Below are 17,484 nucleotides of genomic sequence, written 5' to 3'. Positions count from 1 at the left end.
TAGTCCAGTCCCTGATTAGCCAGTGAGAACTGCCTATCAGAGGCTAATCTAGTCCAGTCCCTGAGTAGCCAGTGAGGACTGCCTACCAGAGACTAATCTAGTCCAGTCCCTGATTAGCCAGTGAGGACTGCCTATCAGAGGCTAACCCAGTCCAGTCCCTAATTAGCCAGTGAGGACTGCCTACCAGAGACTAATCTAGTCCAGTCCCTGATTAGCCAGTGAGGACTGCCTATCAGAGGCTAATCCAGTCCAGTCCCTGATTAGCCAGTGAGGACTGCCTATCAGAGGCTAATCCAGTCCAGTCCCTGATTAGCCAGTGAGGACTGCCTATCAGAGGCTAATCTAGTCCAGTCCCTAATTATCCAGTGAGGACTGCCTATCAGAGGCTCATCTAGTCCAGTCCCTGATTAGCCAGTGAGGACTGCCTATCAGAGGCTAATCCAGTCCAGTCCCTAATTAGCCAGTGAGGACTGCCTACCAGAGACTAATCTAGTCCAGTCCCTGATTAGCCAGTGAGGACTGCCTATCAGAGGCTAATCCAGTCCAGTCCCTGATTAGCCAGTTAGGACTGCCTATCAGAGGCTAATCCAGTCCAGTCCCTGATTAGCCAGTGAGGACTGCCTATCAGAGGCTAATCCAGTCCAGTCCCTGATTAGCCAGTGAGGACTGCCTATCAGAGGCTAATCCAGTCCAGTCCCTGATTAGCCAGTGAGGACTGCCTATCAGACGCTAATCCAGTCCAGTCCCTGATTTGCCAGTGAGGACTGCCTATCAGAGGCTAATGCAGTCCAGTCCCTGATAAGCCAGTGAGGACTGCCTATTAGAGGCTAATCCAGTCCAGTCCCTGATTAGCCAGTGAGGACTGCCTATCAGAGGCTAATCTAGTCCAGTCCCTAATTAGCCAGTGAGAACTGCCTATCAGAGGCTAATCTAGTCCAGTCCCTGATTAGCCAGTGAAGACTGCCTATCAGATGCTAATCCAGTCCAGTCCCTGATTAGCAAGTGAGGACTGCCTATCAGAGGCTAATCTAGTCCAGTCGCTGATTAGCCAGTGAGGACTGCCTATCAGAGGCTAATCCAGTCCAGTCCCTGATTAGCCAGTGAGGACTGCCTATCAGAGGCTAATCTAGTCCAGTCCCTGATTAGCCAGTGAGGACTGCCTATCAGAGGCTAATCCAGTCCAGTCCCTGATAAGCCAGTGAGGACTGCCTATCAGAGGTTAATCCAGTCCAGTCCCTGATTATCCAGTGAGGACTGCCTATCAGAGGCTAATCTAGTCCAGTCCCTGATTAGCCAGTGAGGACTGCCTATCAGAGGCTAATCCAGTCCAGTCCCTGATTAGCCAGTGAGGACTGCTTATCAGAGGCTAATCCAGTCCAGTCCCTGATTAGCCAGTGAGGACTGCCTATCAGAGGCTAATCCAGTCCAGTCCCTGATTAGCCAGTAAGGACTGCCTATCAGAGGCTAATCTAGTCCAGTCCCTGATTAGCCAGTGAGGACTGCCTATCAGAGGCTAATCCAGTCCAGTCCCTGATTAGCCAGTGAGGACTGCTTATCAGAGGCTAATCTAGTCCAGTCCCTGATTAGCCAGTGAGGACTGCTTATCAGAGGCTAATCCAGTCCAGTCCCTGATTAGCCAGTGAGGACTGCTTATCAGAGGCTAATCTAGTCCAGTCCCTGATTAGCCAGTGAGGACTGCCTATCAGAGGCTAATCCAGTCCAGTCCCTGATTAGCCAGTGAGGACTGCCTATCAGAGGCTAATCCAGTCCAGTCCCTGATGAGCCAGTGAGGACTGCTTATCAGAGGCTAATCTAGTCCAGTCCCTGATTAGCCAGTGAGGACTGCTTATCAGAGGCTAATCTAGTCCAGTCCCTGATTAGCCAGTGAGGACTGCTTATCAGAGGCTAATCTAGTCAAGTCCCTGATTAGCAAGTCAGGACTGCCTATCAGACGCTAATCCAGTCCAGTCCCTGATTAGCCAGTGAGGACTGCCTATCAGAGGCTAATCTAGTCCAGTCCCTGATTAGCCAGTGAGGACTGCCTAACAGAGGCTAATCCAGTCCAGTCCCTGATAAGCCAGTGAGGACTGCCTATCAGAGGCTAATCCAGTCCAGTCCCTAATTAGCCAGTGAGGACTGCCTATCAGAGGCTAATCCAGTCCAGTCCCTGATTAGCCAGTGAGGACTGCCTATCAGAGGCTAATCCAGTCCAGTCCCTGATTAGCCAGTGAGGACTGCTTATCAGAGGCTAATCCAGTCCAGTCCCTGATTAGCCAGTGAGAACTGCCTATCAGAGGCTAATCCAGTCCAGTCCCTGATTAGCTAGTGAGGACTGGCTATCAGAGGCTAATCTAGTCCAGTCCCTGATCAGCCAGTTAGGACTGCCTATCAGAGGCTAATCTAGTCCAGTCCCTAATTAGCCAGTGAGGACTGCCTATCAGAGGCTAATCCAGTCCAGTCCCTGATTAGCCAGTGAGGACTGTCTATCAGAGGCTAATCTAGTCCAGTCCCTGATAAGCCAGTGAGGACTGCCTATCAGAGGCTAATCTAGTCCAGTCCCTAATTAGCCAGTGAGGACTGCCTACCAGAGACTAATCTAGTCCAGTCCCTGATTAGCCAGTGAGGACTGCCTATCAGAGGCTAATTCAGTCCAGTCCCTGATTAGCCAGTGAGGACTGCCTATCAGAGGCTAATCCAGTCCAGTCCCTGATTAGCCAGTGAGGACTGCCTATCAGAGGCTAACCCAGTCCAGTCCCTAATTATCCAGTGAGGACTGCCTATCAGAGGCTCATCTAGTCCAGTCCCTGATTAGCCAGTGAGGACTGCCTATCAGAGGCTAATCCAGTCCAGTCCCTGATTAGCCAGTGAGGACTGCCTATCAGACGCTAATCCAGTCCAGTCCCTGATTTGCCAGTGAGGACTGCCTATCAGAGGCTAATCCAGTCCAGTCCCTGATTAGCCAGTGAGGACTGCCTATCAGAGGCTAATGCAGTCCAGTCCCTGATTAGCCAGTGAGGACTGCCTATCAGAGGCTAATCCAGTCCAGTCCCTGATTAGCCAGTGAGAACTGCCTATCAGAGGCTAATCTAGTCCAGTCCCTGATTAGCCAGTGAAGACTGCCTATCAGATGCTAATCCAGTCCAGTCCCTGATTAGCCAGTGAGGACTGGCTATCAGAGGCTAATCTAGTCCAGTCGCTGATTAGCCAGTGAGGACTGCCTATCAGAGGCTAATCCAGTCCAGTCCCTGATTAGCCAGTGAGGACTGCCTATCAGAGGCTAATCCAGTCCAGTCCCTGATTAGCCAGTGAGGACTGCCTATCAGAGGCTAATCCAGTCCAGTCCCTGATTAGCCAGTGAGGACTGCCTATCAGAGGCTAATCCAGTCCAGTCCCTGATTAGCCAGTGAGGACTGCCTATCAGAGGCTAATCTGAGGCAACACTTTATGCACATCTATTCAGCCCTGTTTTCTCAGTAGGAGGCTCAAAAGATCCCCAGTTTTATAAGATCTATTTTGACCTCACGTATTTTAAGAGAGCTTGCAGACTGCACAGGCTAGAGCTTGCAGACTGCACAGACTAGAGCTTGCAGACTGCACAGGCTAGAGCTTGCAGACTGCACAGGCTTGAGCTTTCAGACTGTACAGGCTAGAGCTTGCAGACTGCACAGGCTAGAGTTTGCAGACTGCACAGGCTTGAGCTTTTAGACTGCACAGGCTAGAGCTTGCAGACTGCACAGGCTAGAGCTTGCAGACTGCACAGGCTACTCTGGGAGGTACTTAACGCACAAAATGCATGAAACCCTGTATTCTTAGGGCAAGGCTCATTATTATTTGTAGGTGGAACGTTGCAGACATGTCTTACTCTTACGGGAAAAACTAGCAGAACAAAATAAAACACAGGAATTGAGCAAAATGGACAAAGAAATCACAAACATGTCGAAGAAAGCCCAGGCAGAGAGACGAAAAACCTCGAGTAGAGATGTGACGAACACGAAAGAACGTCTTGAAGAGAGCATAACAGAGAAAGAGGATGATACAACTGAGAAAGGACGGTTCTCAGTCCTGCGTGACGACAGTTACTATAACCTGCAGACGAATGGGGAACCAGAGAAAATGTTGGCGGCCAAGTGTTTACGACTGATAATGCAGGGCCGTATGCCCGTGGCGCAGATGAGCGTGATCAAGGTTACAACTATGTGCTCTTTTTTTAGCTCACCTGTCACAAAGTGACATGGTGAGCTTATGTGACCGTGTGATGTCTGGCGTCCATTGTGCATGCGTGTGTGCGTGTGTCTGTCAACAATTTGCTTGTGTAGACAGTAGAGGTCACAGTTTTCATCCAATCTTAATGAAATTTGGTCGAAATATTTACAGGGCTCAACATTAACAGTTGTCCTATTGCCCCAGGCAAGTAAAAGTTGGCAATTTATTTATAATCTAGTTGTCCATCCAGGCAAGTGCAAAAAAGAACAAAGAGCATTAAATTTAGACTTTGATTAGACTTTAATTGCTGTAATCATTTTGTTAAATGTGCAAAAATAAAAAAGGTTTTGTGGTGTATCATTTTGATCTTTATAAAAAAATATGAGGTTTACAGTTAATGTGATCTTTCATGTTTGGGCAAGTAGCTTTGGGTTCAGGGCAAGTAGATTTTCTAAGTACTTTCCCGGTAGGACAAGTTGGTTTTTAAGTTAATGTTGAGCCCTGGTTTATCTTGATGAAATCTGGGTTGGGATTGTATTTGGGTCATATGGGGTCAAAAGCTAGGTCACTATTTCAAATAATAGAAAAGCCTTGTGTAGACAATAGAGGTCACAGTTTTCATCCAATCTTTATGAAATTTGATCAGAATGTTTATCTTGATAAAATCTGGATTGGGATTGTATTGGGGTCATGTGGGTTCAGAAACTAGGTCACTAGGTCAAGTAATAGAAAAACCCTGTGTAGACAATAGAGGTCACAGTTTTCATCAGATCTTAATGAAATATGGTCATGAATGTTTGTCTTGTTAAAAGCTGGGATGGGATTGAATTTAGGTCATCTAGGGTCAGAAACTAGGTCACTATGTCAAAGTTAAAAAAAAAATTCAGTAAAGATATTGGTTGTATTTGATCCTTTTCTGTTATTTATAGGTAAACTAGGTCACTAGGTCAAATAATTTTAAAATCTTGTGTAGACAATAGAGGTCACAGTTTTCATCCAATCTTTATGAAATTTGGTCAGAATGTTTATCTTGATGAAATCTGGGTTGAGATTGTATTTGGGTCATCTGGGGTCAAAAACTAGGTCACTAGGTCAAATAATAGAAAAAGCTTGTGTAGACTAAAGAGGTCACAGTTTTCATCCAATCTTTATGAAATTTGGTCAGAATGTTTATTTTAATAAAATCTGGTTTGGGATAGTATTTGGGTTATCTGGGGTCAAAAACTAGGTCTCTAGGTCAAATAATATAAAAATCTTGTGTAAACAATAGAGGTCACAGTTTTCAGCCAATCTTTATGAAATTTGGTCAGAATGTTTATCTTGATGAAATCTGGGTTGGGATTGTATTTGGGTCATCTGGGGTCAAAAACTAGGTCACTATAAGTCAAATAATAGAAAAACCTTGTGTATACAATAGAGGTCATAGTTTTAATCTTATCTGTCTGTCATTCATTGTGTGTCCCAAAACTTTAACCTTGGTTAAAGTTTTGCAATAACTTATGCATTATTGAAGATAGCAACTTGATATTTGGCATACATGTGCAACTCTAGCAACCCCAGCAGATCTTATCTTATCAGTGGAAGATCTAAGAAAATCAGCTTATCTGCATAGTGGTTCTATTACAAGTTATTTTAATAAAACATCTTTATTAAAATCAAATTAATATAAATGCAGATTGAAAGAAAAATAAATTCTCTTTAATATGATATAAATTTGAATAATCTTTAATTTATATTCGCTGCTTAACAACTTTTATTGGATTCAAGTACAATGTCTGTGTCCCATTTCCTTTGTTTACTGCATTTTCAAGTATCTGCGCTGACCCCCGGTTGTTTACAACACATTTGTGACCTGAAAAGGTTATTTGAATATAAATGATGTTGATATATTTATGTTCACCAATAAAAAACGTTTCCGATGATATTTGCAAAATTGGGCTATGTTAAGTCTACGCGACAAAAAGTAGTTCAAAAGTCTATGAAAGTTTCTTCAAAAAGTAATGTTATTTTTTTGATTTCCCATAGAAAATCAAAAAAATATAAGCTCTGATCTTTCTTTTAGTACCAGAATTATAAATCGGAAACGATATAAAGTACGTCGCATTTATCATTAAAAAGCACGGGTATTTTCAACGAGGCCAGAGGTCGAAATAGCGGCGCCATAATGAAAAATTTGATTAAGCTGATAGCGTGATCGATTACCTTGATTTCTTAAAAAAATTACTTGATATAAACCTAGAAAAACAATAGCAATCAAATGGTAAGTTATTTTTTATTTTAATTATATCATTTTTTATGTTGATTTCCCTTTATTCATTACAAAACAGACGCTCAAATTTCATTCAGATTGGTCGTGTGGGTATTTGTACCGAGTTTCAACAGTCAGCTGTCAAAATGCCTCTATTTATTGCATTTATGTTGCAAAATACGTAAAACCTAATGCAAATAAACACAACCAAAGTATTTTAATGTGTTTCTAAGTATATATTTATTGTAAAATGACCTATAATTGTAATGTTTAATGCGTATGAAATACTTGATTTAATTAGTTTATTTTGAACTCAGTATGTTCGTTACATTGACTGGCATTGTGTTTTTGTTCTCGTTAATTTTTTTATTGTTTAATTTGTTGAGTCTCGAAAGTTTTTTCTTTATTTTAGAAAATATTTATTAAAAAAACAACAACGTTAATCGTTATTTTAAATAATGAATAATGCCTTGTTACAGTTTAATTTAATTGTGTTTTTTTTAAAATACATTCAGAATAAGTACTGACTACAGTGTTCAAAGTATTTGTAACTGATAATTGGTGGTTAAGGAATTTAGACAAATAATTGTTTACATTGAAGGATTTAATTTAACAAACCCTAGAATTTTGTATTTATATTACATCAAACCACATGAGTTTGAAATTCTATCCATAAAGCCAATCTAATGGCTAAATAATAAAAAATATACCCCTATAAAGTATAGTCTATATATTATATAGGGGTATATATTTTTTTTATTTAGCCATAAGATAAGCTTTATGGATAGCATTTTAAACTCCTGTGATTAAACATTGAAAACTAAAACCATACTAGAGTTGCGACACCTTAAGGGTTTCGCTGGAAGGAATGAGTGGAGAGATCAAATCAAATTGAAAATCAATTATTTCTTTAAAAAATTGGTACAAAAAAATATGTGGGTACGAAAAAAAATAATTTGGGTACGAAAACAAATTTGAGTACGAAAAAAAGGGTACGAACAAAATAAGGGTACGAAAAACTAGTTGAGTATGAAAAAAATGGGTACAAATAAAAAATTAGGTACGAAAAAATTTGTTTCCCCAAAAAATTGGTTACGAAAAAAATGTGGGTAGGACAAAGAAAATTTGATTACAAAAACAAATTAGAGTACGAAAAAATATAGGGAACGAAAAAAATTAGGGTACGAAAAACTATTTGGGTACGAAAAAAAGGATACGAATAAAAATTTGGGTACGAAAAAACTTGGGTATGAAAAAAATGGGTACAAAAAACAATTTGGGTACGAAAAAAATTGGGAATGAAAAACATTTGTGAACGAACAAATTGGGTACGAAAAAAAAATTTGGGTACAAGAAAAAATTGGGTACAAAAAATATGGGTACGAACAAAAATGGGTACGAAAAAAAAAGGGGTACGAAAAACATTTTTGTACGAAAAAAATGGGTACAAAAAAAATTAGTGTATGAACACATTTGGGTACGAAACACATTTGGGTACAAAAAAATGGTTATGAAAAACAAATTGGGTACGAAAAAAATATTGGTATGAAATATTTTGGGTATGAAAAAAAATATTTAAAATCAAATTTGAATTATCTAGCACGTGAATTGGGTGAATTGTCTTGGGGTTGCTATTAATGCTACATGTACTTCCGGCCAAGCCATGTGTTTATAGCGTTTGCGCAATAAAAAACACCACTTTTTTGTCATTTTATCAAAAACTAGATTTTTCCCAGTAATGACAAATATGCCATCGTGTAGATCGCATTCTGGTCCATATACATGTCAATTTTCAGCAAAAGTTATCAGCCAGTTTCCAATAGAGTCAAATGGCGGCTATAACCAGGAGCTTAACGAATTTTAGTAGCCATTATCATTCATTCAATTGAACGTCATCAATAGATGACGTCCAATATATCACTCATTTCATAGGAAAAAAATGTGGTTACGAAAATTTTGGGTTCAAAAAATAATCCCAAAACAAATTGGGTAGGAAAAAAAATTTGGTAAGAAAAATATGTGTACGGAAAAAAATGTGGGTACGAAAATTTTGGGTACGAACAATTGATGCCAAAAATATTTTGGGTACGAAAGAAAATGTGGGTATGAAAATTGTGGGTAATAAAAAATGTGGGTAGGAAAACAAAATTGGGTACGAAAATTTTGGTTAAAAAAAAAATGTGTGTACTAAAACAATTGGTTATGAACAAAAATTGGGTACAAACTATTTTGGGTACAATTTTTTTTTATAAGGAAAGATGGGGTACCTGTAAGTATAACGGGGTACCCAAAAGTATCATTTGAAAATTGGAGTATGGTGAAGTATACTTCAAAGTAACCGGGGTACGGGAAGTAGTATCTGGGGGGGACCTTGACCCATTCAGCGTTAGTATCCCAACAAGTGGACAATGGGCCCAAAGGCACTCACCTGAGACTCTAAGGAACTAAGCTATTATCACAACAAGAGCACTGCATAACGGATTCCGATGCTCGGCTGCGGGTGCAGTTTTGAATAATGAAAGCTTGTCAGAATATTTCTTTTAAGAGGTCATATAATGACCTTAACCTTTGACCTAGTGACCCAAAAAATGGGTGTGGCGTGTAGAACTCATCAAGGTGCATCTACATATGAAGTTTCAAAGTTGTAGGTGGAAGTACTTTGATTTTAAAGCCAATGTTAAGGTTTTAGCATGGCGGACTCCGGACGGCAGAAAAACACGACACGACGAGCTGGCTATGACAATACCTAGGGTTCTCTCCGGAAACAGCCGAGCTAAAAGATGAAAGTACTTTATGAAACATAAATGCTTAATTTATATGCCCAATGTTAGTTTTGAAGATAAATATTCATAAACAAATCAGCCAAGATATCGTTAGAACAAATGACCTGACCAAGTTTCTTGAAGGATAGATAGTAAAGGTGATTTCTAGAGTGGCAAAAACATTTTACTATACCCATGTAAGGAAAACTGCCCTGCCCCTAACGGCCATGGTTTTAAGCGGACGGAACAATTGTTGAACTCGACCCAGGTATAAGATTAAAAGTTATCAAAATATCAATGAAATCGGATTAGGAATTAGTATAACACTGACAGACATTAACATTGTATTCTATTTATTCTACAATCGATAATAAAAGGTTCATGAGAGAATCACAATATAAGCGTTTAATTAATCAAATCATAAAAAAATGTGGGCAACAAATCATTTTTGTTTCAAAAAGAATTATACACTGTAATTAAATGAAGCACACAATTGGAATTATTTAAATATTGATTGCAAATGAAACGGTGCTGTACATTAAGATTGTTGAAACTATTTCAGCTTTTATAGGAGTCTTAAACAAGTTGTGTTTGTGAAACAATATGTCCCCCATATCGAGGGGTTAGAGCCAGAACGTAATAAGTCCATTTTTCAAATAGTGGAGAAAAACGCAAAAGGTTTAACAAACTACAACTTTTATTTGAATATGAATATGAGCATAATATTATGTTACAATATTAGGTAAAAGTATTGTTATGGCATTATTTACATATCATAGAAATGCATACAATATTTAATGCTTTTGTATTCAAAATAGCACTTACTTCATTATGGCATAAAGGTAAAACATATATATTTTCTGTGTGCCACTGTGTTAAGTGCACTTGGTGCTACTTAGCATAAGAACAGTACCCTGCTTTTCCTATGCCTTACAGGTCTAAGTGCCCTTAAGGCAAACAGCCGTGTGCTATGCATCTGTTTTGAGAGACTGAACGAAACATGTGCACTTAACACAAGTTCATATTAATATTCATAATACAAGATATTATTATACAGAAGTACATCATTATTTCCTTTTGCATTCTAGATTTTAACAGGACATACACATGTAACAATACATATATTTCAATCAGTATGCACTTGTTTGTCTCCAACCTTCACAATGGAAGAAAGTCAAGATTCAGATTTTCTATTCCACATTTGAATCTTCACTTTCTTCCATTGTATCTGGTTCTGGAAGACTGTCCCTAGTTGTCTTATCAGATGGAATATCCTTGAAATACTGGTCATATTCTGAAGGAATTATTCATCAGAGCATAGTGATAGCAGGTCTTTTTTCTTTGCTACTGTAATTGGAAGTTTGGCATCATACAAGGGTTTTAAGTCACATTTTATAGAAGGTCCTTTCCTTGAGGATTTAAGTTGCACACACTGAAAACCGGTGTCATCAAAACTGCTCTTAAAAACACACGCATTGGATCACTTTTTTGCAGTTTTATCCATGTTATTTTTGTCCATAAAACGTTTTGTCCACTTACATTTACAACGTTAAACGGTAGCACATATTTGACTACATGCTTGATATCTAAAGTCATAGTATTTCATCGGCACTACAACATACGGATTTCTTTTTCGTGCAACCTTCACAATTTTTCTCACTGGCTTGGTACATATACCGATGTACGTTTCTTTGCTCGTTCTATGGAAGCATGTACACTATCACAACTCCATCTGGGTATGTCCCCTTTCTAAATACTTTTGTTCAATAGTGTCTCTATGTTTTTACATTTCTCTTAAGCATGCATAAATGCAACAGTAACAACCCTATTTCGATTTTGACCACAACAACAGTCAGAATAAAAACAGACATTCTCTACTGTGATAGGAGAAGATTTCATGTAAGTCAAAAGACAAGTTCCCTCTTCACAAGAGCCCTGTTTTCCTTCAGTTTCATTCCTCAAAAACCATGTCGAACTTGCGTTTTGTAAATAATAAAAGGAAAGATTGTAACAATTGAGCTTTCTTTTATAATAAACTTTGCGCACAAGAGAACATGGAATCGGTAAAACAGCCTCTAGATCAAATGTTGCAACATGGTATGACTTGTCTTGTTTTGCACGAGACTTATCCAACTTTTTTTTTTATCTCTAGCTCTGTTTTTTCTTTTGATATGGTATTCAAAAGCAATTTTCAAATCAGTGGTTAGCTCTCCTGCTATATCCTTATTTCTATACACAGCTCACGTCTGAAATTGGTCCTTCTTGGTTATATTGAATGAATAGTTAAACTCCTCACAGAAAATTGTACGATACATTGAACTTGATATGTTATTGCCTGCTCGTTTCTTTACAGTTTTCTTTGTATAATTAATACAATTTACTAATATTTAAATCAGATCGTAGAAAACGCCTTTAAGTGTCTTGGCATGTGTAATGTGCTTCTACAGTAGGAAATGATTCTATATGATTACGAACATCTTCTATGATTGCATCTGGGGTTTTGTTATGGGGAGTGTGCTTTCCACGCCTGTCAAAGGAAGCAAATGTTCCTGAAGATAGTGATTTCAGTGCTGTATCTATCATTCTGCCACCAATAGCTAACGTCTTCTGGAAGAAAGCTTTGCAAACACATTTCGTATCTAAGTGATATACTCTGGAAATAGCTCTGCGCTTTGATGAGTTTGTCCTTACACGACTTGGCACATCCCCCGTTAATGGCAATTGTAAAATATTGAAAACAATCCCTGAATTATGTGAATATGAATGAGGTTGGATGAACATATATCCCAATCAGACTATAATATTTAATACATTGTATACCCATTGTCTGGTATAAAAAAATAGTAACATGTTAAAGCTTCAGTTTCCAGCTACATATGTATTTAGGTTTTACTGAAAGTTATTCAATTTTGGTGTGGTCTTATGCTGTGGGCGGGGGTGGGGGGGGGGGGTTTGCTGCATAAAACAATTAAACCAGGTCAATGTGTTTGTTGCACAATAAAACTAAGTCAGGTCAATGTGTTTGCTGCATAATACAACTAAACCAGGTCAATTCGTTCGCTGCGTAAAACAACTAAATCACATCAATGTGTTTGCTGCATAAAACAACTAAATCACATGAATATGATTTCTGCATAATACAACCAAATCAGGTCAATGTGTTCACTGCATAATACAAATAAATCAGGTCAATATGTTTGCTGCATAATACAACAATCAGGTAAATATGTTCACTGCATAATGCAACTAAATCAGGTAAATGTGTTCACCGCATAATACAACTAAATCGTGTCAAATTGTAATTGCTGCGTAATGCAATAATGAGGTCAATGTGTTCACTACATAATACATTCAGATCAATGTGTTCGCTGCATAATGCAACAAACAGGTCAATGTTTTCACTGCATTACGCAACAAATAGGTCAATGTGTTTGCTGCATATTGCAACAAACAGGACACTGCATAAAACAACTAAATCAGTTCAATGTGTTTGGTGCATAATACAACAATCAGATCAAATTGTGTTCGCTGCATAATGCAACGTTCATATATATGTGTTTGTTGCATTAAAATGCAACAATCAGGTCAATTTGTTTGCTGAATAATGCAACAAACAGGTCAATATGTTCACTGCATAATACAACAATCAGGACAATGTGTTCACTGCATAATGCAACAAACAGGTCAATGTGTTCACTGCATAATACAACAATCAGGTCAATGTGTTAACTGCATAATGCATCAAACAGGTCAATGTGTTCACTGCATAATACAACAATCAGGTCAATGTGTTGTTTTTCATTAAACAACTAAATCACTTGAATGTGAATGCTGCATAATTAAACACTCACTTCAATGTGTTTGAAGCAAAATGCAACTAAATCAGGTCAATGTAATTGTTGCATAATACTTCTAAATCAGGTCAATGTGGTCATTGCATAACACAACTAAATCAGGTGAATGTGTTTGCTTCATAATGCAACACTCAGGTCAATGCGTTGGCTGCAAAATGCAAAGAACTCAGGTCAATATGTTTGCTGTATAATACAAAAAATCAGATAAATGTGTTCCCTGCGTAATGCAATCAGGTTAATATGTTGGCTGCATAATACAAAAATCAGGTCAATGTGTTATCTGTGTAATGCAACACTGAGGTAAATGTGCTCCCTGCTTTATACAACAATCAGGTCAGTGTGTTCTCTGCATAATAAAACTAAATCATGGCCATTCATACCTTGACAAAGAAATTAGTTTTTACAACAATGTATGCATTTGATTTTTTGTTCATTTGCTCTTCTTATTGATATCAGAGTTTTTCAAATTGCAGCGTTTTATCTTCCTCTGATATATTATTTAAGTGCTAGAAGGTAACAACATTGCAGGGCTTAGACCTAATTTTTGTAAAATAATACATGTCATTTACCCACAATCTATTTCATTACATTTCTATTTGATTTATTGTTTTTTAACAACAACAAAAATACATCTGGAGCAGTTAGGCAAAACTTCCGTGTCATACAAATATAAACAATCAATAGGAAACATCCTTAAGGGTATGGCAATTTAAAAAAGTGCTATGTTGCAGATAATAATATAACATGTATATTGCCTTTCTAAGTTTTACTTGTCAGCATGATCGTGGAAGTCCAATAGTGTTTTCCGGTCAAAATTAACAATGTTTGTATGAATCCGGAGCGAAATATACATAGGACAATTTGTTAGTGACTATCTGATATATCTGTTAAGTTGTTAACTCTTATTGTGTTTAATTTGGTTGTTATTGTATCTATGAACTATGATGTTCATAATAGCAATACTTAACTATCGGTCCTTCACAGTCAACATTTAAGTATGCCTTTTCGTTTACCAGATCTGCTTGCCGCTCCTCACAAGTAGTTATTTCCGTTGATCTTGATTGTGACACCAAATTGTATGTGGTACTTACAGTAATATATTAAAAAGTAGACCCAATCCGAAAATATTGTGTTTGCCCCGGCATTGACTGACTGAGAGGTATATAATGATTGACTCATCCTTCCATCTCTACATGGTCAACACAAAATGGCACATTCCATAGAATATCAATAATGTTTCCTACAAAGTTTTCTTACTTGCATGGATGTTGTCCTTGAACACAATCAACACACCCACTCTAACCTTATCTCATGTTGCTGTTGACGCTGACCTACATTTGGTTCAGACTAATGCAGAGTCCAATCTCTTGTTTTACCCTTTTCCACTTAGATACATATTTGTACACATTTGTAGTCTCTTACAAAATACTATTAAATTAAATTCCAAATTAACAAGATGCAAGTTGTAAAGGCCTCATTTTCAACCCTTAGATACTGATTAGCAACAAACAGCATTAAAACCTGAACAGTCTGCGAGTTACTCGCAGGGTTAGAGTTAGAACGGTATTTTAGAACTTTTCTTTTTTCGTCAATCTGGTTGACTGCCCCTTTAAGGCTAGTGACTAATTACGAACTTTACAATCCTGATCTAAACATCGTATCTTAAAATCTGTTTCATGTGAAAAGTATGCTGTCTTCACAATCAACACCCTACCAGCTCACATGGAAATACGTATAATAGGTGCCCAATATACACAATTATGTATCTTTATCAAGACATGACAGTGGAGAAAGATTCGTGCTTAATATCATTCAACATATATTTCTATGAAGTCAGTCAAGAGCCACTCATTCAGAAAACGGATGCAATTTTTATTAATTGCTATTTCCAGCCGTCCACTATTTAAGTACTCACAGTCAACAAGGGTGTGTGTTGACCTTCTTATTTACTGCAGCTGTCTTATCCAGAGGTTTTGACCTAGATTCCTTTCCATACTTGTATGCAGCGAGAAAATTGATGGCAGATATAATTGCGCACATGTTCATGTTTTTTGTATGTTCATGCTATTTGCATCTTCCTCCCATGTGAACATTAGTAGATTTCACGCAAACAATCTACCTTCCATGTAAACTTAAGTAGATTTTACGCAAACAATTGAAGGCCACAATTTACTGTACATGAAATATTAATGCTAGACATTGTTTAATCTATAAAAAAAAATAAGTTGGCAATTTTGTTTTGCTCTCTTCCAAAAACACTTTTAATAATTTAACATTCAGACTTGAGGAGGATGAATGGTAGATTGTTCTCAAGTGGTTCAATACAGAGTCATGAATGCATACTTCAACCACTAGTTAATAACTAGAAGTGTTCTCCTCAACAAGGAAGATTATATTCATAATGAGAAATGCTTAATTGAAACCTAAAGTGATTTTTGAAAGACACACTCAACTTAACAATACCATCATTGTGATTATATACTTGGAAAAAGTATCTTGAGAATGAAAACCCACCAATGGTTAAAGAGGTTTGTTTTTAGAACATTGAGTTCGTACACTTATTATACAATTTTAAGCAAGCTCAACAAGATACTTTGCAAATTATTTGTAATTGACTGACATATATAGTTTAATCATATAGAATACATACATGTGCTATGTTATCTCCAAGATCATCTATGGCAGTATAGTACTTGCATATTTCTGCATATAAATTTTTTATCATTTGTTTTCAATGGTTTTATACCTCAATATAAGCAATCATTTCCTTTTGCCTTATTAAAATGGCATGAGCAAACATTTTGGTTCAAATTGCAGTATAAAGTGGATTTTAACAAGTTTACAATTCCACTGCAATTCACAGAATCATTTTTAGCTCATCTATTTTTTGAAAAAAAATTATGAGCTATTGTCATCACCTTGGCGTCGGCGTCCGGTTAAGTTTTGCGTTTAGGTCCACTTTTCTCAGAAAGTATCAATACTATTGCATTCAAACTCGGTACACTTACTTACTATCATGAGGGGACTGGGCAGGCAAAGTAAGATAACTCTGGCGTGCATTTTGACAGAATTATGTGCCCTTTTTATACTTAGAAAATTAAAAATTTTGGTTAAGTTTTGTGTTTAGGTCCATTTTATTCCTTAAGTATCAAAGCTATTGCTTTTATACTTGCAACACTTACTAACTATCATAAGGGGACTGTGCAGGCAAAGTTATGTAACTCTGACTGGCATTTTGACAGAATTATGTGCCCTTTTTATACTTAGAAAATTGAAAATTTAGTTAAGTTTTGTGTTTAGGTCCACTTTATTCCTACAGTATCAAAGCTATTGCTTTCATACTTGCAACACTTTTTAACTATCATAAGGGGACTGTGCAGGCAAAGTTATGTAACTCTGACTGGCATTTGGACGGAATTATGGGCCATTTATACTTAGAAAATTGAAAATTTTGTTAAGTTTTGTGTTTTGGTCCACTTTACCCCTAAAGTATCATAGATATTGCTTTCATACTTGTAACACTCGCAAACTATCGTAAGGGTACAGTAAAAGGACAAGTTACATAACTCTGGTTGTCATTTTTACGGAATTATGGCCCTTTTTTGACTTAGTAACTTTGAATATATGGTTAAATTTTGTGTGTCGATCCACTTTACTTCTAAAGTATCAAGGCTATTGCTTTCAAACTTCAAATACTTTCATGCTATCATGAGGTTACTGTACCTGGCAAGTTGAATTTTACCTTGATCTTTGAATGACCTTGACTCTCCATGTCAAATTATGAAATTTTGCTAAAATTGCCATAACTTCTTTATTTATGATTAGATTTGATTGATACTTTGACAAAACTACTCTTGCCTGACAAACCTCCTCCCAAACCATCCCCCGTGCCCCCCCTTCCCCCCCCCAAATCCTCCCCCCCTCCCCCTGTTTTTTTTTTTTTTTTTTTTTAAGATCATCTCACAAATGACCACCACACCCTCACCACACTTTACCCCCACCCCACCCCCAAATAATTTTTTTTGAAACGGTTAAAAAACACAAATATTTATTTTTATTATTTTATTTTTGAAATACCGTCCAACCATCGCACCCAAGAATCCCCTCCCCTCCACCCACCCCACCCACCCCCGATTTTTTTTTTTTTGGCATTTTTGTTTCGCATTTTTGGAAGATAATGTAATAAATGTCCACACCCCCACACTTTACACCCCTCTTCACTCCACCCCTCCCTTTTTGTGATTGAAATTGAGAGTCCCTTCACCTTTAAAAGAAAATAGATGAGCGGTCTGCACCTGCAAGACGGTGCTCTTGTTAACTTTGCTTTAATTAATTATCTTTTTTAAATGATATAATTATAATTTCTTTGATGTTCGGTACATACCTGTGGACTTATGTCCATAGATACATGATCAAC

The 17,484-nt window shown here is 37.6% G+C and overlaps 1 protein-coding gene across 6 annotated transcripts in view; it reads left to right on the top strand.

Moving 5' to 3' along the window:
• LOC127871600 (kinesin-like protein unc-104) overlaps positions 1-17,484 on the top strand; it is a 170,470-nt gene that overhangs the window by 133,534 nt on the left and 19,452 nt on the right. For all 6 annotated transcript variants that reach the window (XM_052414693.1, XM_052414694.1, XM_052414692.1 and 3 more), the window contains one exon: positions 3,838-4,185. In XM_052414693.1, coding sequence (XP_052270653.1) covers positions 3,838-4,185 — 348 coding nt within the window. The remainder of the gene's footprint in view (positions 1-3,837; positions 4,186-17,484) is intronic.

This window comes from Dreissena polymorpha, chromosome 3, assembly GCF_020536995.1.
Source record: "Dreissena polymorpha isolate Duluth1 chromosome 3, UMN_Dpol_1.0, whole genome shotgun sequence".
Taxonomy (NCBI): Eukaryota; Metazoa; Mollusca; class Bivalvia; order Myida; family Dreissenidae; genus Dreissena; species Dreissena polymorpha.
The sequence above is the reverse complement of the archived record's forward strand: the minus strand, read 5'-3'. Positions and strand labels throughout refer to the sequence as shown.